Consider the following 26544-nt stretch of genomic DNA (forward strand, 5'->3'; position numbering starts at 1 on the left):
GGTTATGTTTTCTTCTTGTTTACTGCTCGAAGTGAATCACAGTTTTTCTTTTTTTTTTCTTTAAATACACTATTTGCATGCGTCTTTACCACATGAGGGAATAATCTTTTCGGGATAGAAATATTACAGCTGGGCTTTTAAAGTCAAATAAGACACGTGAAGCCTCCTGTCGTCTAGTCTCGTTTGATTTTTTTTTTAAGTCAGACGTAGAGCTCCTTAAGGTGGCCAGCCAGCTTACACTCCTCATACACAAATAACCTTTTACTCATTTATTTTGTCTGCATCTTGGTGGCAAAAAACGACGGTTTTGTTACACAGCAACATAAGATGCAGTGTAAAAAAAAAAAAAAAATCAAGCTGGCCTGGAAGGAAAAAGCCGTAAAATGAAGAGTAAATAAAAATAGTCTAGTTTTGTTTTTCTGGTCAGCTAGAACAAATACTGCACAGAAATAAACAAAAGAGCTCAGAAAGATGTCCAGGAAATGCATTTCTGACCCCTCTCTCTCTCTCTCTCTCTCCGTGTGTGTGTGTGTGTGTGTGTTCTTTAATTGTCAACAACTTATCCCCTGCAGGAATGTTGCAAACTCTTTCGCCTTAATTCTCCGTGGTGCTCCGCGCCAGCTCCCATTTACCGCTGATGAACGTGTCTGCAGGAGACAGCTCCATTATCTATTTATCATTTATGATAGTATTTCCTCAGACAATAGAGGAAGAAGCGCGCCTGCAGATAGTCCCTCTGATGGCTCCTCGCTGCCCTTTTACAAACGCGCAGCTCCGTATTTATCCGATGGCATTTTGATAAACAAAATTAGGATTTTATCTTCAAAATAAAGCCTCGACATTTTGGAATCTAAATGGGCGTAATTAGGGTCAAAAATGAAACCTGAAGACGATTTATTTTATTTTTCAGATTTTTTTTAATTATGCATTTTTATTCTAAAAAATGACAAATCATGGGGGGGAAAAAAATAATCAAACAGAGAAAACGTGCTTCAGTAGTCTCCATTCCTGACAGACTGGAGAAAATCAAAGTGTGTTTTAAGGGGAAATGTTGAAAACTAATCTGTAACTAGATGGGTGTTCAAGACTTTCTGCGCTTGGCCGCGACTACTTGAATTAGAGGCGATTTTTTTTTTTTCACACTTCAGCGGTGCTTGTCCTCTTAAAAATGAGTGACAGTCGCCCCCTTACCCCTCCTCTCCCCCCCCCTAGCACACACTCACCCCGCAAAAAAAAAAAAAGAAATCTTAATGATGTGAAAATTATAATTAGTCAAATAATATAGCTATAGGGGTTTGGGATGAGCACAAAGTGGAAACTGCAGTGGCCAGTTGTGAAGAAGCTGGAAAAAGAGGGCATGTGAGTGCAGAATAAATAAAGCGCAATAAAAAGGGAAATAGCCGGAGTTTAGTCAAGCCTAGAGGTACTCAAACCTTTATTTCAATCAGTTAAGATTTAATTAGGCAAGCCTCAGGCCCGACCGTCTCTTTTTTCTCATTATGTTGCCTTCTCGAGCGCTGTGCTACAATGGCCCCAAGGTTGTCAACATTTGACCGGTTTTTCCAGTGAAATAACCACAGTTTATGGCTTGAAAACCCATAAGATTCGCAAATAAATCTGGCATTATTCCATTATGAGACGGAAGTCTTAACAGTGAGCGGCGAAAATATCGATTGCCTTAATTTATGGGTTGTTGTCCTGCGTTGATTTTTTTTTTCTATTCTTAATTTCCTTTGGTGATTTTGAGAGCTTAAAAAAAGGTTAGAAATATCTTGCGGGTAGCCGAGGGCAGCAAAGTGAGACATTTCACAAGAACTGTAAATAACAGAAGAGGGCTGAGAGAGAGAGAGAGAGAGAGAGAGAGAGAGAGAGAGGGGAGAGAGAGAGAGAGAGAGAGAGAGAGAGCATTTCCTAAAATATGAAATTTCTCCAGGTTATTGATTAATGTGCACATTTCTATAGGCACAGTGCACGTTTCAGATCAATTAATTATTAACTCCATTATAATAGACGTTCGTTGGTGAGAGAGGGACAGACTGGAGACCCCCTCCCCACCGCACCCCTGGGCGCACTGTTATTACATGATGGCGACCCCTTCTGGAGGCCAAAGTAAATGTGTTTATAGAAAGAGAAGAAGAAGCAACAGCCTGTCCGCCTCTGTTGTGACACCAGCTCTCGAGAAGCCTTCATTCACATTTCTGGATTTAAATATCGAGAACACTGATCAGCTCTGCCTGCACATGTCTCCCCCCTCCCTCCTCCTCCCTCCTCCACCACCCCATGAAATCATGCGCGCACAAAAAAACAAGGCCTCCCGCCGTTTTCATCCTCCTTCGTCTTTCAGGACGACGAGCCCCTGACCTGCTGCAGTAAATGTGACCTCCAAAGACTCTCATCTCATATTTACTCACAGGTACAAAGCTCCTTATGCATGTATTAGGCGGCCACGTTGATGGTAAAATCAATAAAGATGGATTGTAGGGTCAATATTATGCCTCGCACCTGGGGACTTGTTGCCCGGCTCCCCTTCCTGAGTGTGTGTATGCATGTGTGAGTGTGAGTGAGTGAGTGTGTGTGTGTGTGTGAGAGAGAGAGAGAGAGAGAGAGAGAGAGAGAGAGAGAGAGAGAGAGAGAGAGAGAGAGAGAGAGAGAGAGAGAGAGAGAGAGAGAGAGAGAGCGCAATGAGCAATTCATAATATGCGACCGCAACATCTCTGTAAGAGCTGCGCACGGCGGAGAGCGTGTGTGTGTTTAAAGCTTGAAGAGCAGGACAGCGGGGCTGAAGTCATCCAGCCAGAGGCCTGAAGGACCCGCCGATCACTGACATCATTAATCACGACCCACTTGAAGATTATGACTGAAAGTATAGAATCGGTAACCATTATCGTCTCGGATGGCAGTTAAAACCTCTCCTTATTTTTCAAAACAATGTAATGGCGTAGAGGTCCATGCAAAGAAGAAGAAGGAGAAGGAGAAAAGAGAGAGAGAAGGGGGCACAGACAGGGGGGGGGGGGGGGGGGGGAGAGTGGTGTCACTGGGATGGAGTTACAGACTGGCGTGTCCTCTGGAGGTACCATGAAGGAGACACAGAGGTGGCCCACTTCATTAGGAAGCCTAGACTGCTTTAATAATGATTACAGTAACAATAATAGGCGAATTATTCTAGAAAACAAACAACAATCGGCGACCATGTCACTGAATAACACTTATAATAAAGATAATAATAATAATAATAATAATACACCGTTATTGTTCATTATTTCATTCTGATTCTCCAGACTGATCATCCCTATTTGTTTATTTTTTTTATAACGTGTTTACATTGCAAAAATTCTGCTAAAATATTTTAAAAAAACGAATTACAATCATTTCGTTTGAAGACGAAATTAAACGCGTTTTTTCTTGGCATTAAAGTATAAACACAAAAAGGCTGTCGACGTCTCGATTTGAATTAAAAGAGGAGAAATAAAGAAAATATCTGTGCCTCTGTTCATCTGAAAGTAGAAACGGCTCTGTCAATATTTGCATGTAGGAACTTCGGGGGGGGGGGTTATTACTTTAAATGTATTGACCCGAAAGCAGAAAGTAGTCATCTAAAATTAGTCTTAAAAAAAAAAAAAACAACAAAAAAAACGCATTTCTCCTCATTGTTGCAGGCAGAAGCTGATGTCGTGTCATTTTGCAGACATAAACGTGGTGATATCAAAGGGGCAAAAATAAATTTAGATGAAACGTTCAAGAAGACGCGAAACGACTGGGAATTGTGGAGGTGAATTTCCCATCGGATCACGTTTCCAAACAAACTGTATCAAAGAATGTAAACTGTTTTAAAGGAAAAGAAACTGGTCCACACAGGTCAGTCTGCGCCTCAATAACTGGTGCTGTGAGGATCCGTAAGGAACGCATGTTATACCTGCCATCCTATAATTTCTCTGTGATAACTCTTGTGTTCCTATTTGATATGAGAGTGTTTCCTCCAGTATTTGAGAGAGGCAGGGGGAAAAAAAAAACAAAACAAGCACGGCCCCTGTTAGCAAACGGAAGCTGCAGTGATGAAAAGCAATAGCTGGTGTCAAGAACTTTTTTAGCACATCACTACAGCTGGTGGGAATAAATAGTAGCCAACTGAAGAGGAGCAGGGGGAGGAGGAAGAGGAGGGAGGTGGGCTGTGACATAAGGCTATTTGGGTGTGTGACCACAGGGAACCAGGGTTTTCATATCTCCTGGACACAATAAAAGCTCTGTGTGCGACTGTCTCACAAGTCCAACTTTGTTTCTCAACAAGGAGTGTAAACTGTTGTCAATATTCAGATAGCCTTCATCTGCCAATAATGACAGGCAGCCGGCTTCCTATCTTATCTGTGGGCCAGGTAGCGCCGTACCTGGGGGGAATAACTGCTGCGATAAAGAGCGTCTGGGCCAATAGAAAGGCTCTTGTCTGTCTGTGAGGAGTTAATGGAGAACGCCACTGGAGACAGGAAGTCCTCAGAAAGTGAAAAGCACTTTATTGCGCACCTGAATGGCCTGGCATAGGGTTTCTCTCAAACCCAATGGGAAAACCACATTACAGGTCCTTACACAGGGTCATTACAACAGGGCAATGGAGTTCAAGTGATCCATTGCATTTGAATGACAACATCACATCGCTCCATTCATTCTTCCCTCTTGTGTGACCTGACGATGATCCCTGTGGGACTGGGATGTTGTCAGTGGAGTGATGTGCTGGAGTTACAGTAGAGAGGCTGCAAGATTCAGCTCATTCAAGTTTTTCCTCAAAGTGAGCGTAAAAATTCACACGTGTCGCCCCCTCCGCTCGTCGCTCACTCAGTCAAGACGGTTGTGGGTGGCTGTTGCCTTTCTTGCAGCAACAGGTTAGTTGCTGGACCCGTTACCCATGGCGCACTGCAACGTGACATCATCATGTCTCTAATAAATGAACTGCAACATCGATCCCTTGCAGGCTGACCTCCCATAAGTCACATGTAGACGATTTGGGACATGTGTTGGGATGGAAGTGTATATTTACCTGTCACTGGGAACTCAAGGACATGGCAGCGGCAGGGTTGTATCCAGCCCAGGAGTGGAGTGTTTTGGGGTGAAAATGAGTTGTAAAAGTGATAAATGGCCCACATTTCTCTAGCTCAGGAGCAGTGGAGCTGGCACCCTGCTTTCAGCCAAACAGTTAATTGCTCAGCACTGTGAAGGCCCAACAAAATACTCATAAAGCATCACAAGAAGAAGTTTACTCCAGTCAACCTCTTCCTCTCCTCTCCCTCTATGCTTCCTCCTTTTCTCGACTCCTCCTGCTAAACGGCTGCTTTCATCCCTGCCCTTCACAATTTCCCCAGCACAAAAATATTATGTTGCCAGGGGCAACAATTCAATAAAATAACCAATCACATCTGGTGTTTCAAATATTTCTAAAATTAAGCTGAGTCTGTACATAAAAGAGGACTCGTCTCATCTGTGCATTAGGATTTCAAGCCAAGATTTATTGCGGAGTGATAAATGATCATAAGGCTTGTTTTGACAAATGCAAGGGTGCTTCTGATTGAACGCGGGGCCGGCACAGCGCGCAGGGCCAGACCCACTGTTATCAACCGGATTAGTGGCTCTGATTATGCCCTGGACTCGAGCTTTGCTCTCAGCACCAATCAAAGCCTGTGGTCGATGCATCCCATAATAGCTACGCTCGTCTCCATGGTCGCCGCCACCCGTGTACAGTAGCCCCACCTTTTCCTTAGTGCACTTATTTCATAATAACAAGCTTGTGACAGCTCTCATCAGGCAATCACGCTCACAAACAGAGGACGAGGGAAAGGGTGAGCCGGGGTTTGTTTTGGCCGAATCAAATTTTGTCTCCTGCCTCTTGCGACTAACCTTTTTTCTCCCCCCAGACTATCGTCACAGTCATATTTTCCTACCACACAGCTCTAATCTTTTAGAATGTCACTGGTGCCCATACGTCTAAAGCTGCCTCTCTGCTGTCTCTTCCTCCTCTACCTCTCCTCTACCCTGCTGTTCTCCTCACCCCCACCCATCCTCACACTGGCCTGTACCTGTACCTGTGGATGTTACCGGGCCTCCTCTGGACCCTTGCTGAGAACAGGAGATGACACAGTTTCTGGGTCACTTCTGTCACAGTCCAAATGCCACTCAGGGGGGCTGACCTTTTCCGGTGGCCGATGCTAGAGCAGGCAGCCTCCATGCTGGCTGTCACCCCTGTGGTTCCAACCACAAATGCACGCTCCCTCCATTTCACCGACAGACCTTTTTTTCCCCTGCAAACTCCCCACGCTCCTTTGCCGCATTCACCTCCTCCTTTTTATCCATGACAATACAAGTTAAAACAATGGCGATGAAACAAAGCTGACAAGCAAAAAATAGCCGCTGTAAAATATGGCCGATGCATGACATCTTGGCTAAACTCAGGCTCGTCACAGGCCTCGGCGATGGCCACAGACACATGGTGTATCAGGTCTCACTGGAAGGAACCCCAAATATGTTTCCTGGATTTATTCGAAGGTGTGGGTTACACAGCGAGCGACACCATTTTTACAAATGGGAGCTTGGCTCTAAATGGAATACCTCAATTAGCAAGAAGCCCAGTCAACACCTTTCTCTTTAACGTAGTATACCATCTAAGACATTTAGGTTTCCAATGCCAAGCTATTCCTTTTAAAAGAAAGTGACTTGAGTTGCTCATTTAGGGCTGTCAAAAATGGAATATTTCAATGTCCAGGCCTTGGGTGCATGTTATCCCATGTCACATCGGTGTCAGGATTGATTTTTGCAGGGTGTTCAGAGCTCTGAATTTTTTGTTTTTTGAAGCTGTCGGCCGTGTCTCTGCTTGTCCTGCACTACCAGTGAGTCATACATCACTAAACTAACCCCCACATCTGCCCCCACCCCTCTGAGTGGATTAATGTGTCATAGTTGTTCAGTTTCCCTCAAACATACTGTCTGCCCTCCATCCTGTCAATCAAACATCCACTGCTTAGCCATTTAAAATCCCCCAGACCATTTTTCTCATGCTCCATTGTTGTTTTTAAATAACAGCCTCTGATTAGCAGGCAGAGCTTCCTAAAAATAAAGATGAAATCTTTTCGTATCTGCTTCAGCTCAGGGCAGAGAGGCTGCTGTTTTCCCAGTGCTGTTATTCAAGCCCTCTATAAAAAATCCTTTTTTAATTTCAAACTGGCTGCTCTGACTCTTCCAGGAGAACTTTTATTTATTTCCACCCTGTGATGTCTGGCTGGCTGAGGGAGGCAGAGAGGATCCCTACTAAAAGCACTATGCTGCCTGGGGCAGAAACAGGCCAGAGCTCTCTCCACATAAATAACACAGGAGCGTGGAGGAAGTCCGTTTGGTGGTCTGCTGGAGGGATAGAACCTACCCTTCAGTCTTTCTCTGGTTCTGTCCTTCTCTGCGTCTCAGTGGTCTATCTAGCAGCTTGGCTGAAGAGGCATAAAACAGCAGGATCTGGAAGAGATTGGGCCAAGATGTACATCTGAGTGGATAGTGGACTTCCAATAGCCTGCAGGCGCAGGCCAGACAGAGTGGATGCTGTGAACTGCATCAAACTAATCTGACACATGGGAGAAACAGATTTAAGATTTGTAACCAATTACAATACAGAATATAATGTGTAGCTAAATTATTTTGCACATAGCGTCTTGGCAATATTGTAACAGAAAAAACACGATTAATAATTTTTCTCTCCTTCTCCACAAAATTCATTAGCAGTAATCCTCATATATTACTATGACTAAAAATTTTTTTCTTTAATTAAAAAAATGCTGTATGCTGAGCCTTGTTTTTGCTGGATGCCTCTTGAGGATCAAGTTTCTCCAGAACACTGGTGTTCCTGGCCCCAGGAAACGACCTCTACAAACTGGCCTTATTTGGAGAGCACTGGAGTGCCCCATTGTTGTGACAAGAACAATGAATCTAAAAAGAGGTGGGAGACAAGGGCAAGGAAAACACCAAATAAAAACGTCTGGCTCTTAAAAATCATCAGATGGAAGGCTTTTTTCTATATTTGCACTCACACATCATGGAAATATTGTCAGCTGACGCCGGTGTCGGCCCTTGCCTTTGAAGTAGATTTAAAAAAAGCTGTATTTAGTTTGCATTGTGTGCAGAACCTAATTTATAGAAGTTGACCCTGGCTCCTCTTTTGTGCGACAGCCATCTTGGAAAACAATGGCAGGAAGGCTTGAAATTGAGAGGAACTGAATCTGCTGTTTTCCATTTTTTTCTGTTCTTACTCAACAGAGCATTTTCCCTCCATGAGTAAAATAGCTCTGTTTTTGTGTCCAACAGGAGCCATAAACTGATGTCTAAGCATTCCATGGCCAGGCAATAGGGCCGAGTTTAACTGGACACATGGGGACAGTTGTTTTGTACCACATGGAGTGGTGTGGGGGGGGGGGTTGACAGAGGAAGCCATGGCCGCCTGGCGACCTCGCGGTGACCCACTGGCCTCCTTGTGGAGGGATCAAGGCCTAGATGGGAGCCGGCTGAGGGTTAGAGGTTTAAGGGTAACAAATCAAGCAACACTTTAGTGGTATTTAACCCCCACATACCATATCTCTCTAACTGTGTGAGCAGGGCATAACTGTGCAGAACAAACATAGAAAGGCTTATTTTTAATCTATATGAGGGAGCTTGTTTCAGTAACACAACTGGAGGGGGTCAGGTTTGGGAGTGATTACGCCGCAGTGAGAACAAGAAGAACATCATTTCATCTATGTATCACTTTCACCTGAGGTCTTCTTCGACTCATATTTCTGAAGGACAGTAGGTAAGTAATGATGGTCAGCTACGAAACCTGTGTACTGAAAAGCAAACCTGTGACAAACTAATTCTTTTCTTTAATCAGTTACTGCAACAGATAGAGGTCAAATTACGTATGTAAAACGATTCCCCTCTTGTTATAAGATGCACTCCCAGAGGTGGTGGCAGGTTCTTCGCCCTTTCACTTTCTTTCCTCTTATCGTTTTGTACACCATAAAGAAGAGGACAGGACAGGGACCCCCTATCGGCAGCGCATTTCTTCCTCTAAAAGCATCACTCAACTTTATGCTCACTTCTGGTTCCCCTAGCTGGGCTGTGTTTCTTCCATTGGTATCGGCTCATAAAAGGTACTGAGGTTGTAAAGCTGTGCAACAGACAACTGCTGTATAGTCACACACCTTTACATGGAAATCAAGTGTTTCTATGTACCTGTAGGTACTCGCATAGCTTAAGTTAAAGCAGTTTATAATAAACATATAACGTAGATGTTAATATTCACGACAAGGGCTTATTTAAAACAATTTATCAAAACGTATTTATTAACAGTATACACACATATATATAAAATTGCATTGTAGAATTAAAATGTTCTTTTAAATGTGGGACAGAATGTGACGTGAACTCAATTTGTTTTTTTTTTTACAGTCCTGCGGTGCTCTTATGGAGGTGACATATAGACCTAATTAATTAGCCTTTATTTGACTGGGACCTCAGCTCTCTGAACAGTTGCCATAAACCATATAACTTAAAGCCACTCGGCGTGCTAGTTGATGTTTGCAAATGTTAGCTAACACAGCTTACAGGCTACATATTAAGCACGGACTTGAAGCTAATAAATAACCTTGTGAACTATGATCAGTGCTGAAAGGATTAATTGCTTAATCAGTAGATAGAGAGGCTGGGAGACAGAAAATGAATTGCCAACAATTTTTGATGATCAATTAATCACATTGATTTGTGAAGCAGATAAGGCCAAACAAACTTCTCATTTGTGAGGATTTACTTGTTCGTCTCACTGTTAATCGAGCATGTCTGGTTTTGAGGTGTGGTTGGGAAAATGTCATGTCCAACATCTGAGATTTTCAGATGCTTTGTACACCAAACAACCAATTAACTGAAAAAAAAAATAGCACATTAATCAATAATTTAAAAAGTGGTTGCAGTGTGAACCTTGCTTCAACCCAACATGGCCCAAAAATAAAAAAAAACCCTCAATAAATTTTATAATGTGAAGTGGAAAGGGTCACAGAGGGTCCAGCTTTAATCAGAAATCATCCTGTTTACCCCCTGGAAAGTGACTGAGAGGGCACTGAGTGACGCAGGTGAGAGTCAGGCGTCCACCCAGCCCCCGGACCGCACCTCTCTTATCTGCCTATGGAGCAGAGGAGGAAGGAGTGACAAAGGCCAGGGCTTAGGGTGTGATAAGGCAGAGCCATATGTTCTGCTTTGGCCCTGGCTCTCACCCTGGCTGTCCGATGCGAGAGGCCATCCAGGGGCTAGGACCTGACCACAACCAGGAAAGCCTCCAAGACGGTGTTTTCGCACACAGGTATGAATCTGACCCTGTACTGTCAGAAATACAGAATGCTGGTGTGTATTTACATGTGGTAGGTTTGAGGCAGTGAAAAAGAGTCAGGGGTGAAGAAAGTAAGAGACAGACAGAGACAGAGGGTCAGGTGAAGTTCAGGGCAAGATTTTGCAGGAAAGCCAAATTGCTTCCGGATCTAGGTATCCACCCCTGTTCCTGCCCCTCCCGCCTCCTCGTCTTCCTCTCTCTTTCCTTCTATTCATCCTTCCTTTTTTTTTGTCCCACTCGTCTTTTCTCACTCTGTCTTTATTCTGGCTCTTGTGTCAGTTGGTCCTGCTGTGCAGCATGACACAGGGTGACAATGTCTGTAGGGAAGCAGTCTTTGAGCAGGATACCTCTGTCTCTCTGGCAGTCCAGTTCTCCTATGAACCCATACCAGTAGATCACGAGGCCCGGACCGAACCTGCAGTGCACAACAAAAGAAACAAAGGTGTTTTTACATCATTGCTGTCATCTGAGAGAGTTCTGAAGTAGCTATGAATGAGTTACATGGTTTGCTTTAAATTAATATCCGCAAAATGCTCACGGCTGTTGACTTTGGATTTGGAAGGCATAACAATAAAGCAGGAATAAGAAAGTAAAGAGATAGAAAGATGGGACACTAGCGGAGACTGATCTATGAGAGATAAGGTCGCTTAGGCATTTTCCTTTGATCACCATCCAGGAAACTTGTGCTGAATCAAACAAAAAAAGCTGCCAGGAAGATTAAGATCTAACTGACAAGGTGATATGCACTTGATCACATTACAATGGCAGTGAAATAACAATAATCTGTGAAATAACAAAGCTCTACACCAAGGCCTCCGCATCCTGTCATCAGAAGCCTTCGGCACACAGAGCACACAGAGTTCAACACAAAGTCTGAGACTTAAACACGATGCATCTGGTGGTTACCGTTAGCCAATCCAACAGTGTCCAGCTGTTTCATTCACATTCACTTTGGAAGCCAAAGCAACTTTGCCTTAGTTGGCAAGCGCTGCTGTTACTAAAAGCTATAAATAATGACTTGCCAAGCAAGTCTGAGAAGTCAAGTTCAGACTATTAAACATAAGGTGTTTTTTTTTCTCCTCCTATCTTTTGTTCTCTCCCTCTCATCATTTCGTTATTGTTGTGTCTTACAGACCCTGTAGCTACTGTACACCTGAAGGTCTGCTCAAAGGTGCAGAAACAATTAAAATGGAGGAGTTCTTCACCAGGAATGTGTAGCGTTGTTTCACTACTTCTCCTCACAAAGGCAATAAATCATCTTTCAGGCTATTTATTATGCCCCAAAGAGCCACTGGTGGCCCCTCTCTGCCTCATATAGATCATACCTATTCTTTGAACATTAGCTGCCATGCATAAAGACATGTCACAGTTGAACTCTGAACGGAGAGCACCTCAGCCCCCACATGCAAGACCAGATTCAGGGGGCTGACAGTGCTTCAGTCCCAGACACTCTATCCTCAGACAGTTAACAATGTTGTGGGGCCTCTGGAGGCCGAGACAGGAAGCTAGCCAAAGGGCCATGGAGAGCAACAGAAGTTCAGTTCCAAGGTAACGCGCATAAAACCTTGAACGTGTGATCAATCATTCCATATTAAAATATGGACTCAAACACCCAATGGTGTTATTTTAATAACAATTACAGGAACCTTTATTCTTTTGCATGGCAATAATTTATTAGCATATTTGAAATACCGAGATGGTTGTCCTTACTACTTCGACAAGGCATTTCAACCACATAAATTACAATTCGACTTGTGGTGACATTCCCAGCTATATGCATGTAATGCCCTGTGTTGACTGGGCCTTGAGGCAGTGCATGTTCTGCATACGGTATCTGTGTGGAGACAGACAAATGCAAGAAATAATATGTGACTATATACACGCACACCCCTCCTTCCGAGAGGCCCTTGCAGCAGTACATGCTTCTGCACCCCATCCCCGCATTCTACATTTTACAGTGTGTGATTTACGGTGCTGTATCTATGAGCAAACAGGCCAAAGCTAACAGCCCCGGAGAAAGCCCACAGATGCACACTGAAAGTTCACCACAATGTCACACACATAGCTCAGCCTCTCAGCGCTGCACAAAGCTCAAGCCCCCAAACTCTCATCGTTTCCATGGTCCACTGCTGCACATGGTCGCCAACTCTTAATATGGAAATGTTATGGAAACAAAACCTAAACATTTACATTAGATGACTTTGGAAAAGGGGTTATGCTCTTCTTTTTATTCTGCCGCCGTGCTGCATGCATTTCCTGTGCTCTCGATAGGGAAGTGAAGCTGAAAAAGGGAGAAAAGGGAGACTGGCCTGCACGAAGTGAAGTGAGGCAACCTTCTGAAAAGGTTAAAACTGTACATCAACAGATAAGGCAGCGGTGTACAATACATCATGTCCCTGGTCTGTCAGGGGAAGCCGAGCACAAATTGAAACAAGCAAAATTATAAACACAGGGGAGCCATGTCACCAAGGCCTTTCCATAACGTAAAGAAAATAAATGGACTTTGAATCCTACTCAGAATTAATACAAGTCAATACGAGAGGGACCTTGAGGTAAAAATCGGAGACTGAGAATATAAACAATAACACAGAGGGGGAAGGGGGCAAAGACTGGGTCTGATGGCTGCTGTATGAGATTCTTTAGAAAAAGTTCCAAGCAGCATCCAGCTGCTATAAAGAGCAATTATAAATAAACACATATATGGTGCCCTGTATACTGCTATATAGTCCCTCTGAAGTTGCTGTGTTATAATGCCTAAGGAAGTGAGTGGAAGTTCAGTTTGAATTTGTAGGGAAATTATAGTTTATTACCTGGGCTGGCTCATCTTAACCTGGCGTGTGCTTATTAAACACAGCACCTCCAAGTCAGAGTCAGCCATCTTCCAATAAACACCTAACAATGTAACGAGTTGGTGAAATTGTTTGTGAAATGTAGCTAATTTTCAGCAAGGGGGCCACTTGACGAGCCTGGGCATGGATTGCAGCTGCCAGGCATGCTTTCGTTTGTGTTAATGAGCGGGTGGTGGTCGCATTTAAAGCAGGTGCCAAGCAGCTTACTATGGCAGCTTAATGAGGGCAAGGCACTCAAGAACAAAAACTCTCAAACGGGGAAGAGGGAGTGTTATTAGTGTCTGCATGCACACACACACACAGCGAGTCATGCAGCCAACGCTCACACAGAGCTGAGCACTGAGAAAAAAAGTCTGCATCTAAAATGCTCAACCTGTACACACATGGTGCACTAGCTAAAATATGAACTGCAGAACCTAAGAAAAACACAATAAAATACAAACTGTACCCTTCAAAAAAAATGTGCAAACTTGCGATCTTGATTTTATTTACGCTCTTCTCATTTTCTCAGAAGTCTGAGGTTGCTGAAGGTCAGACAGCACAAAAAAAGAAACCTGGCATTTAAAATTTCTACTAAATACAGAGATCAAGGCTAATTTGATCTGCCACATTTGGTGAGAAAAAGCTTCACAAAAACTGGGGGCCGAGCACTTCTGCCAAAACACATTACACGACATGATGAATTATCAATAAAATCGAGATGAATTTACGCTCGACTTTAAAACACTGTCACTTCATTTTACATACCACACAGACCCATTTTAAACAACCGCCCCAGCAATGATTTAGACAGCCTAAGCCTCTACCTGAGGGTGAACTCTATGTCTCTGAGGTCTCTCCACAAAGACCTCTTTGTTTTCAGCATCCATACATCAGGTCACAAGGTAGTCCCACTAAAGCCCTGCCAAACATTAGCTTTAGTCAGTCTTTTCTCTGCTCCCTGAGATTCAGGTATGGAACCTGCTCAACTCCTTTTTAGACAGAAAGCTTTGAGAGTTATTATGGTGAGAGGTAGAGAAGAATAGAAGTCTCTGTGAGACAGAACTATGTATATTGCAAACGTGTGTCTGTTAAAAAGCATATATTAGTGACAAATGGCCTATTTTTTCATGGTCTGTCCATGCTATAGACAGCTGCCTATGGGAGTTTATTTACAGTGCCAGATAATGGTTGTGTGATATGTTTGTATATGTGGAGTTTTAGTGGGGGCAGTGACCCAGAGCCTGCACGTCAGGTGATATGGCCCTGCAGCTGATCACTGTACACCAAGCTCGTGTATTTTAATGGCCTCACCGTAGCTGTTTGTAGCAAGTCAGTCAGCCTGATGATGAAGACACCCTGATAACACAAGCTTCTGTGCACACAAATAGGATATTTAAAGGCTGACTGCCTGGAGGGGCATCCTCAAGCAGCGAGGTAAACAATCCCCTGTAACTATAACTAACTAACTATATGTCCATACACAACAGCAGCTGAAGCACAGCACCCAAAGAGAAGTTATTAACATGACTAGAGTTAAAAATAGAACACCCTCTTTTCTCTCTCCACCTACCCTTTAGTCTCTGTGGGCAAAAGTTCAATTCTGCTCAGGAATGTAAAACACAAATACGAGGTGGTTGAAGCACCCAGTTGTATGTTAAATGAGTCACCCAAACCTACACAAGCATTATAATTAAGGTGAACTAGAGGGTAATAAACAATAAAACATCTTCCGCCAGGTGTAACTCTACCTGACATTTTTATGTTTTCTGTCGATGAGGTATGGAAATGGAACATGATGCGGATGTGGTTTGTCTTTGTCACTGTTGGGAGGGAGTGAGAGTGCTTTGTGTGTATGTTTGTGTAGTGTAGTGTAGTGTTTAACATTTAACATAGAGGTGTGGAGGTGTAATGTGTGAGTATGAAGTGTGTGGTAGGTCAGGTCAAGTCAGTGTGTTGTGAGCTGTATGTTGCGCTAGGAGCTAATTTACGCTCACTGATGCGAGATACCAAAACCAGAACTGAGACCAGAGGTCTCCAGTACTTTATCTGGTAACCATAGCAACCACTGTAACCTCTGCGGCGGGACGTGCCCTCAGCTCTCTGACCCACCACGAAAATTAGCCAGCGCTCAACATCTTTATCGGAAGAAACACCATGTATAACATTCGTCTGAGGAGGTGGAAGCTGTGCCAAATTTAACATCAGCGAGAGTAGAATTCCTAAGGCACAAAAAAGTCTAAAAGAGCAATGCGTAAATCCAAGATATATCAAATATAATAATATATTTTCTGTATATCTTTGAATTTGTAATGCAATAATACTTGGGAGTTGACTGTTGGTGCTTCAAGAGGACACTTAAATACATACACATTTGGGAAATAAAGTTATAAGAAGTGTGGATTTGATGACTAAAGTCTGATTGGCTGTTGGGTGTCCATTATCCTGCTAAGTAGTTCCAGTGAAACTGCTCTAAATTAATACGCTGGCTAATTGAATGAGTAACCATAGCAACAGGGACACAGTCAGAGCCTCTGTTTACAATCTGTTGCACCACCTTACCAAGCGAACTTATTTCCAGCAGTGATTGTAACACTAGTCCTTCAGTGTCTCATCCCCTGAACACAGGATAGAAATGCACAAGCTGCAGGAAGGAAGGACAGTAACGTTACACATGGCCATTCATAAATCGGGATTCATTACCAGGACTTCCAGAGTTGCAGGAGTTGTAGCTTGTGGAACACTTTTGATTTTAGTAGCACAATGCACAAAAATATAAAATAATGGTCTTAATTTTTGTTCTTTTGCTATGTGACTATGGCCAACTTTGGATAATACCTTTCTAGGTATCCATAATCAAGAATTAATGGACTCTGCGGAGGAAACCGTTCTTCACATCATCCATTAATTACAAGACAATGGACACTTTGTTGGGTATTATGCCTTGTGTGATTTATGAATATAGTAACATATCTAGTGTTATGACAGCATGTTGCCTGACTCTACATTTTGCTCTCATGAAAGAGGTCTTCAAGATGTGAAAACCTTCTGCGTTAGGATAACTGTTTTATGTTCACTAAAGAACGACACACAAAATATGGCTAACGTAAACAACTGTCAACTTGTGGTGCACATCACAAACTTGGAAAAAAAAAAAAATGTCATCCACTGCTTGCAAGTTGGTCACAATAAGCATTTTAATAACACCAATTAAGGTTTGTGCAGTAGTTACTTGACTTTTCTTCTAAATGATAAATCATTGTATAAATTATTCATTCTTATTATTATTCTATTAATAGCCTTTAACTCCTGAGACCCTAAAGCTCCCTGACTGCGGGAAGCAGCAGTCTTTATCTCCCACTGACGAATGATCACTTTCTCCCACCTTAATCTCCCTCACAACCTCCTATCACCTCAGCCACCCTCTCACATTAACCCAAATCTTATCACCTTACACACACACATAATCTGACAGACTCTTTATCAATCAACTGATTGATAACTTGTCTAACACATGATTATGTGAATGAGCACATGACCTAATAAGCATAAACCTTATTTTCGTTTTAAAAGCACAATAGCCAGACACAGAAAGCACTGCCTCACAACGCCATTTGGTCCTGGTTAGGATCCGTTTGTACAATACCATGCTTCGCAAACTTCCCCCAGTCGACGGGAGGGGTTCTCAATCAGTGTTTGGAACTCGTTAAGTCCCTTAACTGAGCATGTCGCCTACCACATTAGCAACACATATCTGTGGGACAAGTGTGCATTGTGTGTGTAATGTGTGCTGGTCCCTTCTCAGATCTACAGCGTCACGGTCCAACGCGCTCTGACACACTCTGGTCTGATTTGGATGTGGAGCGAAACCAAACAAGGTGTGGTCTGGCTTTGGCTTTGTCTGTTTAGTGTTCAGAAGTTGGTCCAAACAGTACTGAGGACAGCGCATGCGACAAAACAACCTACTGACGACAGCTCTGTGATTACACCAGCACAGTCCATATTAAAGTTAGGTTGGAGTTATGGAACAACTTATACTCCACACAAAAAGATTCCATGCATCATTCCTGTTTTACAAGCAGCATCATTTTGTGATTCAGCCTTCGTATTATGAATGTAATAATAAGAATGCCCTGTCTGTGTTATTCTCTGGCTGTGTAGGGGTTAACATTCAGACGGTCAGAGCTCACCTGATCTCTTCTCAGATATCGACTCACCATCCTCTGTAATGACCCTCTACATCAAGAAAATGGCTTGATCTCTTCAGTTATGACACACTGAGTGGGTATTCATTAACACTTGATGCTGATATTATTAAATTCTATTATAGCAATGGCTGCGAACGGTGTCTGTGAGTCTGGATGTGTGTAAATACATTTTAAATGTACGCAGTGCACAGGATTGAGATGACCTTCATTATATCTCATGTGGGAAGCAAAAATAAGAAGTCTCTAAGGCTTTAACTGTTTTCAGATGAGGCTTATTAGTCTCCAAAGCCAAACACTGGCCACAGTGCTAATTTGGAGATCTGTCCAGTGAGTCCCTCAGGCCTTTGATGAGTCCCTATGTCTGTAAGTTCTGCTTGGAGACAGGAAGCTCCCTGTGGTGGCAAGCGAGCAGGCTGGGGGCTGGGAGCCTGTGCAGACAGAGAGGACCACAGCGTCAGGGGGATACATGCTCCTTTAACCTGTTATTGTGAACTCCCAGCAGCCCTGGCCGATAATTGCCACCTGTCTCTGGGGAAACACAGTCAAAGGCAGGCAGAGGGACAGCCATTTTGTGTCTGCCGTTGCTCCTCGCCCCGCATGGCCCTGGTCCTAGCCCTGCCCTTAACCCTGGCGGCTAATGTGTTTTCAATTTAGGATGATCCCCCCACTACAGGCACGGCCCTAATCAACAACAGTTTGTACTGTAACCCTATCTGCCCTTGCGAGGGCAGCGTCAGCCTGACCAGGCGCCTGCAAACCTGGTGTGTCCAGCAGAGCAAGAGTGTAATGTGTGTGTATATGTATGGATGATATCATGTTTATATGTGAGGTCATAGGATGTGTGTCTGATTCCTGGGTGTTTTGTCTTCCACATGTTCTTATGCTATTGAAACAAACACAGAAACCTCCGCATGCATGCAATGCAACAGCACGTGCAAGCACTCTCACACAAGCAAGTTGCACATGATGCCACCAGTCACTTTACATACTAAACAGAACAATAAAGCTCAGTGCTCTATTTCTAAACGTACATTATTTTGGGAACACGTAACATTAATGGAGGCAGAAAAGCCACACTATCCAGTGGCTTAATCTCTCCGACAAGTTCAGAGTCTTGTATCTTAAATTTTACTGCCACTTCAGTGAGGGCTGAATCAAAAGTTTGGCATGGAAAGGCAGGTGTGAATGTTTGTTGTGTAGGGCCTCCTGGCATCTGCATCCATGAGTAGAACCCTGCCCCAAAATTAGAGTGTGGCCTCTAATGTCTCCCTGGGAGAGAGAGAGAGGCCTGGCTTTTATCCAAGTCAGCACCTTTGGAAGTGCAGTCGTGTTACCACCACTAAATCAACATGTCAGCGCCCGGCCCAGTGAACTTCTTCACCCAGACTCCACAGCTTACAGCTACCCCACGCACCTAATGAATTGGTGTGAATGCCCATCTGTCTGCTACAGTGAAAGGGGGTAAGAAGATATGAGGAGAAAGAAAAAAAAAAGATATTTCTTTTTCAGCTGTTGCATAGAACTTTTGCAGTCCGCCAATATGATGACCATCATTAGACACAGAAACACTGTATTAGTCCAGTTACTGTTACAGAGAACTGTTGTGACAAAACACCCATAAGCCAGGTTAAGGTATCCACGCCATCAACCTTGGCCTCTGAGTCCAAAATGGAACTGTCCCAGCTTGGGGGGTGAGTTTGGAGACGGACACAGACGAAAGGCCACAGAAAGCTGTGTGCTTACTCGGCAGTCTGTTTACATTCCTGAGAGTAATTTTAGCCCTTGGGGGGGAACAGAGCAGGGGGGCCGACAAGTCGTTGGGGCTTGTCAGTGGTCGACAGGCCAGCCGGCGCAGCGGCACCTGGACATGTGGGTGGTACACAAAAACACACTCAGACATAGACCTCCAGCAGACAAATTTGAACGGTTATGTGTGTTTGTGCTGATCAATTATTTACCAGGGTTAGTAATAGGAAATTTAAAAAGAGCGAAGTAGAATCTTCTACATTATATCAAAGGCAACTTTGTCTGTGACTGGACAGCTAAACAGAGACACAACCTAACGAGGAGGACTGGTAAAATAACACAGAAGCGAAGGTATAGGCTTGCTAAAAGGCCCACCACAGAGCTCCATTAGCTTTGGACAACACAAGAGATCCCCAGTGTTTTCACTGATGATCTGGGGTGCAAATCTAATTTAATTGTAGTTTTAAAAAATTTGCTATGCAAACAAAACAATAATCCTAGTTCAAGAATCGCTGAAGGCTTCTGTGTGCATGTTGGGATTTATCTTTTTATTAGTCCCAGCCCAGAGTGTCCCTTCAAAGGGCAAGAAATCAACAATGTCCATGTGTGTTTGCAGTGCTTGTGCGTCAGTGCACAAGTAAGAGAGAAGGAGAGAGAGAGAAAGAGAGGGAGAGAGAGAGAGACACACACCGCTTATCGAAACTAATTAGGCGAGGGATCAGGATGGAAGTTAAATACTGGGCTACATGTAATGAAAGAAGCAGAGTGGGGGACATCTAGGGGTCAGGCCCACACCAAACAGTGGTCCTCAGGCAATCTGGTATTGATTTTCACTCGTTTGGGGATGAAGGTGGACAGGGGGGAGGGAGCCATGAAGAGAGCGAGAGAAAGAGATGGGGAGAGCCAGTAGTGTAGAGTCTAAGGGTCTTGTGAGTTGTCAACTTGACAGTTTAACCCCTTTTGGAGGAGAGCAAACAAACAGAGGGATCTCCTGGGCTGACAGCGTTGATCTGTCATAGCGATGACACTGCAAAGCCCCACACAATGCCCACACGGGAGAGGAGTGTGGGGAGGAAAAGAAGGGAGGGTGAGTTTATACAGATATGCAGAGGCACATTCCTTAAGCCTAAGAAGATAGGACTGTGCTCTGCTTAAGATCTGGGAAGCCTGATCTATAAATACCTGCATCTTAATAAAAATTAGAAAAAGACAAAAAAAAAAATCAAAAACTAGACTACATCTGTACTGAAATGGTCAAACTTTGAACAAATGTACACTAAATATGGAAGCAGTATGAGCATGACATTTCTTATTGATGATGTTCTATTCACTGTGGTGAATGACAGAATGCACACATATGCAACCAAAGGTAAACCAAAGTGGGCCCAATCAGTTACATTTTGGTCTTTCCCCATATCAAAAAAGTTTGGGCGTCTCTGATAAAGCAGAATGGATGATCGTCCACAACCACACAGACACAGACAAAGACACGCAGATGTCAGCGCTCCTCTCTTGTCACTCAATCTGTGAAGGCCGTCACCCCGAGCACCTTTTCTCTCATGTCCTTAAACACTTGAAGACCCCTTTCACTTTTCCCCTCAGACTGCCTCATCGCTTTGTCACATTGCCAAAGGGGACTCCATTAGCCTGGCCATGCAGAGCTCCCAGCTCTCACTTATACTTAACACATGCGCGCACACTAACACACACACACACACATGCACAAACACACACACACAGACGCATACACGCACACACAGGCGGAGGTTGATACGCACAGCTAAGGCTGTCCACATCAAATTAGAGTGGCCCCTATTGTCCCTATTACGGCCTGGGAATGCTCCATCATGACGGATGCTACGGGGTCCCTCACTTGTCAGGAGTTGTCAGACAGATAGGGAGTCTGGATACACACAGCTGACAGGTAATCTTAATGTCTTCAATTAGCCCAATTAGGCTTGTCATAAACAATTCGATAAGTGCTCGACCAACACAAACAGATAAACGCACGCACAAGCACACACAGACGCACACAGTCACACACCGGGGTCTGCAGGGTATTAATGAGAAGGATAATGGGTATATCAGCGGACCGTTGACTTGTCTTTTGTTTCAAGGAGGGGTGTGTCCCCATGCCATGCTCTCAGCTGTGCACTGCTGGCTGCTACCTGGTCAGTTCAAATTGTACTATCTCCTTTCATTAGCACATCGCTGGCTGAGAATCTGAAAGGCCGTGACAAAATTCATTTGAGAAGAGTGGGAGCAGATTGCCTGAAGCAGGTGCTATAAGGGAGATAAAACAAAAGCAGCACCTCTGAGAAGCTCCGTGTGTGCTTGTAAACGTGTGTATTCTATCTGTGTGTGTGTGAAAGAGGCTTTTCCCTGGTCTTCACATTCTGTTCTTCCCCTTGCTATGGTAAATGGGTAATGACACAAAAGTGCTTTTGAAAAAAAGAAAGAAAGAACAAGGGCTAGAGAGGAATCGGCCCAGCACACACTTAGAGCGTTTACAAAGCTGTGGTGAAATCTAAATATTGTTTCTAGCGTGACTAAACAGGCCAACACCTTTCTGTGCAGAGGATGTGCGATAGCTAACATTGTTTGATTTGGTCTCTCCTTTATAATATCTTATCGCAGAGCAACGGTGACACCCACATTACATCCCCTGCTTTTGTCCTCTAACTGTTTCTTTAAATTCATCTATTTGCATTCACTATCAATTTCTTTTTCTTGAGGTACGCAGGACACGTTTCAGGAACCGTGAAGCACAAGCTAATGTTTAAAACACAGATTCCGCAGTTTGCAAACACAAGACTTGAGCAAAATTAGCATCAATATTTGAACAAGAAATTCACATCAACACTGCCTTGATCTTATGCACAGAGGCCTTGAAATGCCCACATTAAGCAACAACGCTGACACTTTCAGTGCAGTGCTTATACACTAGTCGCTGGGCATTCAGGGCAATGTTGTACAAAGGCAAGGAAAAAATTAACAAAATACAATCAACACAGACAAAGTTAAAACCGCATCATTAGTTAAAACCAAGGCAATATGTCGAATGGTGAAATCCCAAGGCTCACTTTCATTCAAACTAGGACGAGAAGACAAACCAACTGCTATCAGCAAAATCTGTGATGGACATCTAAGTCTACTTCTGATCTTTACCTCAAGTGACGGCTGGAATGCCATCTGAGGAGAAAAAAAGAAAGAAAGAAAGAGAAAAGCCGTCACCGGGAAGTTGTAATAGGAAATTGCTCTTGGCAACTATTTGTTCAAGCACCAGATTTTTTTCATCTTTATGCCAACCCAGCGAGCCCCCATTGGAAAACAGGGCAGGTCCCCCTAATGAGTAATCTATTTCAAAGCAGTCGTGTCTGGGCATGACAGTTTACTGAGAGGCTTGAAGAACTGGTAATTACCAGTGTTACGGGGCAATTAATGCATATTACACTGCGGCACTCATGGCGGTGACTGTCAGCTCCCCAATAAAAATGAGCACTCTTCAGCTAAAGGGTGACATTAATTGGGCCCTTAATGACTATGCAGAGGAACCAAGCCAAATAGGAACAAAACAGGGGACTCGCTCTGACTCCAGCAGAGGGCTGGAAATTGGACTAAAAATGAGATTAATTGCTGTTTAGAAAAAAAAAGAAGGGAAAAAATGTGGTGGGGGGAATGGGGCGAAAGAGGTTGGAATTATAGGGTGCAGAGAGCAAGGGCTGCTCATACAAATGACAATTCAATTAATTATTTTATACTGTATTTTCCATACCTTGAGGAGTGCAGACAGGCCTCAGACCTATTTTGAGGGCTGTCTTGATATATTCCTCAATGCATCAACAGCCGCATGTACGTTTCCCAAAGCATCCGCACTCAGCGTTGCAGTGTATATGCTCAGTATAATGAATGTATCTAAAATCTTCATTTAAGTGAAAAGAAGGTTGCCCACATAACACAAAGACGCCATATATACAGCCGTGATGAAAGTCAATGAGATCAGGGAGTTAGGTCTTCCATAATGTGAAATACAGAAAAATCTGCTTAAAAAGCAAGTATTGAGAGTTTCTAGGTTACACATTTTCCTATGAAGCTTAAAGCCTTAAATGTGTCTTTCCACTTCTAACAGTCCATAAAAACATTAAGCAAAGCTTAAAAGTAAATCTGCAGGCCTTCCACCCCCAGAAATGTTTGTTTAGAGGGAGATCAAGGATGTGGTGAAGACATGAAGTAATTCTGATTAATGTTGCTAAAGTTAGGCACGTACTGAACACCACCTGAATATGCAAGCCCAAAATCATAAAAATATCAGCATGCAAAACATGCCATCATTTGCATACATTTTTGATTTTGGATTTCCTTGCTATTTAAATATGCAGTTAGAAATAGTCCAGCACTGCCTCTTGCGCTGTCACGCTGCACACTCACGCTGTCATTGGTCCTGATAGAACTCTTCCGCTTCAAAGGAAGCTTTGCAATGGAGAAGAGAATGAGCAAATATTTGAATTGCAAAAACACATCATCTTGCGAGTGGAGAAAATTCAAGACAACTTTTTAGAGTTAAAGACACCCCCAACCCCCAGCAAGCTAACCCTCTGCGCACAGCACAAAAAAGTCAACATATTCATAGCGTAAGCACTCTCCTCGCTAATTTACCATATCCAAATTTGTATAATGGGATATGACACATTTTAGAGGAGGTTGAGGGAAAAAAAATCTTTAATTTGACGAGAGAACCATAAAATGTTTAAGCTGCCCCTGTATTTAACTGAAATCCAACACATAAATCCAGGTTCTCAGACAACCTGACATGGGTTTGATTACAGACTGAAGTGTAATTAGCTACTTAGCTTAGCCTCTGGTAGGTTGAAGTGAGCAGTATCACCACCATTGCTAGCTATTTCAGCATAACTAAAGAGACCTTCAGATTCTACAGGAATACCTTTACCCTCAGGATTCAGCACAGCCAGTTTACAGCCATTTACATGCAATTACTCCAGAAGAATCTCTGACAGCTTCCAACTTTTGCAGAAGTTAGTGAAAAAAGCGCAATAAATAATCTTCATGACAGATCAATAATATGAATCATAGCATAAAGTATGAGCTCCCCAATTGGATGCCAGGACAAACAGTTCACACATTTAAGCCAAAAGTTTCAAGTCTAGCCACGAAGGCCATGAACAACATTAACAGCAATAAATACATATCTTCAGACATCTGAAAAAATACCCCTGCAGAGGGAGAAAACTGTGTTTATGATTGTAAATGTATTTACCACAGGATGAGAACTACCTTGAATTCTAAATCGGGGAAAAAGTGAGTGTCTCAAACACATACTCATTAAATGTCTAGGTTTATGAGGAGGATTATTGTGAGTTGCAAAATAAACCGTGGAAAGCTACTGCTGGGAAAAAAAAATAAGGCTACATTTTTTTAATTTTTTTTTTACAAGCATGTCAAAGGTTTGAATGTGAGATGAGATGTGGATTCCATACGATTATTAGAGGATCAAATTAAGTTTCCACAGTCACCTTAACCCTAAATTGCATCTAAACATGATTCCTAAATACCAGTTAAGCTGCAATCACATTCTTAAAACGTAATACTTTTACCATAGCATTACCATAGTACTACCTAGAATGCTTCAATACACTGTACACGTCACTCCTCCCACCAGGCCAACCCTCCTGTGGCCTCTACTCCTTTTCACTCGCCTACGTGTAGACAACTTGGAGACAGGTCTGAGCAGAAATCAAACCTGAATGATGGATAGCTTTACTGCACAATGACCTCTGTCACTGGGTTCTTGCCCTAAATCAATGCTGGCGATAAGGGCCCTGCGCCAGCGCTCACCTTAGTATGTTCACCAGCAGACGTTATCTATGGCAGGAGGAAGTGTGAGTAATAACTAAAGACAAGCCACGACAAAACCACTAACCCCACCTTGTCAAACATAATTTACAATGTATATCTCTCGACCCCCCCCATGCTGCTGTTAAAACAGTAATTATGAGAACCAAAGAAATTTGGGACCATGTGTTCGGAAGATTAACCTGTTGTAGGATGTGGGAGAGCTTTGCACATATCTTTGGTACAAGTAGGGATCGTATGTTAAAAGGAAACGAAGAGATGGATCGTGGACTACGGACTGACCCTACACTTGATACACTGACATGCCCATACACATTCATTCACAAAATTATGAATAAGATCCTTAAATTTGACCATTGTCAGGTCTGTGTGAAGCAACCCGCATTTCAATGATGCATACAAGGAGAGGTTGGAGGTTGAAGTTGAGAGGACGGCTGACAGGACTGACAGGAAGTAGAAGCAAAGACTTTATGAAGATTACAGCATTGAGAACTCTGGGACCTTTCAGTAGTTTTTCATTTGAGTGCGTGTGATAAAGTGTGTGTGTGTGACACAGAGAGCCGAGCAAGCATGCTTCCAGGCAGTCGCATCAAAATGGAGAGAGAGACCAAACATGACATCAAACGCTGCAATTAGCTGACCCCTTTCTCCTAGAGTCACAGTTTGAAAAAGCTCTGCCTTTAAAACCCTGATTAAAATATGTTTTCTTTCTCATTCAAAATGACATTTGACAAGGTTAGCAATATTTCAACTAACTGCAAAAACATTCTTGCAGTCGTAATCCTTTTTTTCCATCACTTTGCAGGGGCGCAGGTAACCTCGGAGTGAGTTTCCCATGAACTCAGTGCTACAATTTGAAAACAAAACGGCTGGAGGAAAGAAAAAAAAAGAGAAGTTCAAAGTTTCACTCGTGCGCGTTTTTTTTTCACCCGGGCAGCTTAAGCTAAAAGTTTTGCGGTCGTTATTCAGAGAATTTAACCCCTTTCTAATTGAAACCACAACGAATATTTAAAACAGAGCCAGTAGTCTTTTCTCTAACCGCGAGCTCCATCCTTAGCAGGGACTCAGGGGGGTTGAGGACTGTCAGCAGCTCTGGGCAGAGGGTTCCTCAAACTGTTAAATCCCCTCAACACCAAATTAGGAGAGGTGTAGTCTGTAGTCCAATAACCTCTCCAATGGCAAAGTAATGCAAATGTAAAGTAAGACGTAATTTCATGGTGCACAAATGGAATTTATATATATATATATATATATATATATATATACATACATATATATATATAAATACACACACATACATACATACACTGTATATATACTGTATATATAATATATAAATATAAAAATGATATATATAAAATATATAAAAAATATATAAATGATATATATGTATACACACAGATATACACATATACATACGTTATAATATATTTACAGGAATATTGCAGTCACAACTTTATCTAAAATCAACTTGTTTTTTTTAAAGGGCTTTAAAGAGTCAGTAAACTTAAATAAA

At 42.9% G+C, this 26544-nt stretch overlaps 1 protein-coding gene across 1 annotated transcript in view; it reads right to left on the reverse strand.

Moving 5' to 3' along the window:
- Positions 1 to 9409: 9409 nt before the first annotated feature.
- The window catches only part of cdin1 (CDAN1 interacting nuclease 1), a 54115-nt gene continuing 36980 nt past the window's right edge, over positions 9410 to 26544 (reverse strand). The window contains exon 12 of the mRNA XM_070842660.1: positions 9410 to 10790. Within this exon, the coding sequence (XP_070698761.1) occupies positions 10634 to 10790 (157 nt within the window). The 3' untranslated portion in view covers positions 9410 to 10633. The remainder of the gene's footprint in view (positions 10791 to 26544) is intronic.

Source organism: Pempheris klunzingeri, chromosome 13 (genome assembly GCF_042242105.1).
Source record: "Pempheris klunzingeri isolate RE-2024b chromosome 13, fPemKlu1.hap1, whole genome shotgun sequence".
NCBI lineage: Eukaryota > Metazoa > Chordata > Actinopteri > Acropomatiformes > Pempheridae > Pempheris > Pempheris klunzingeri.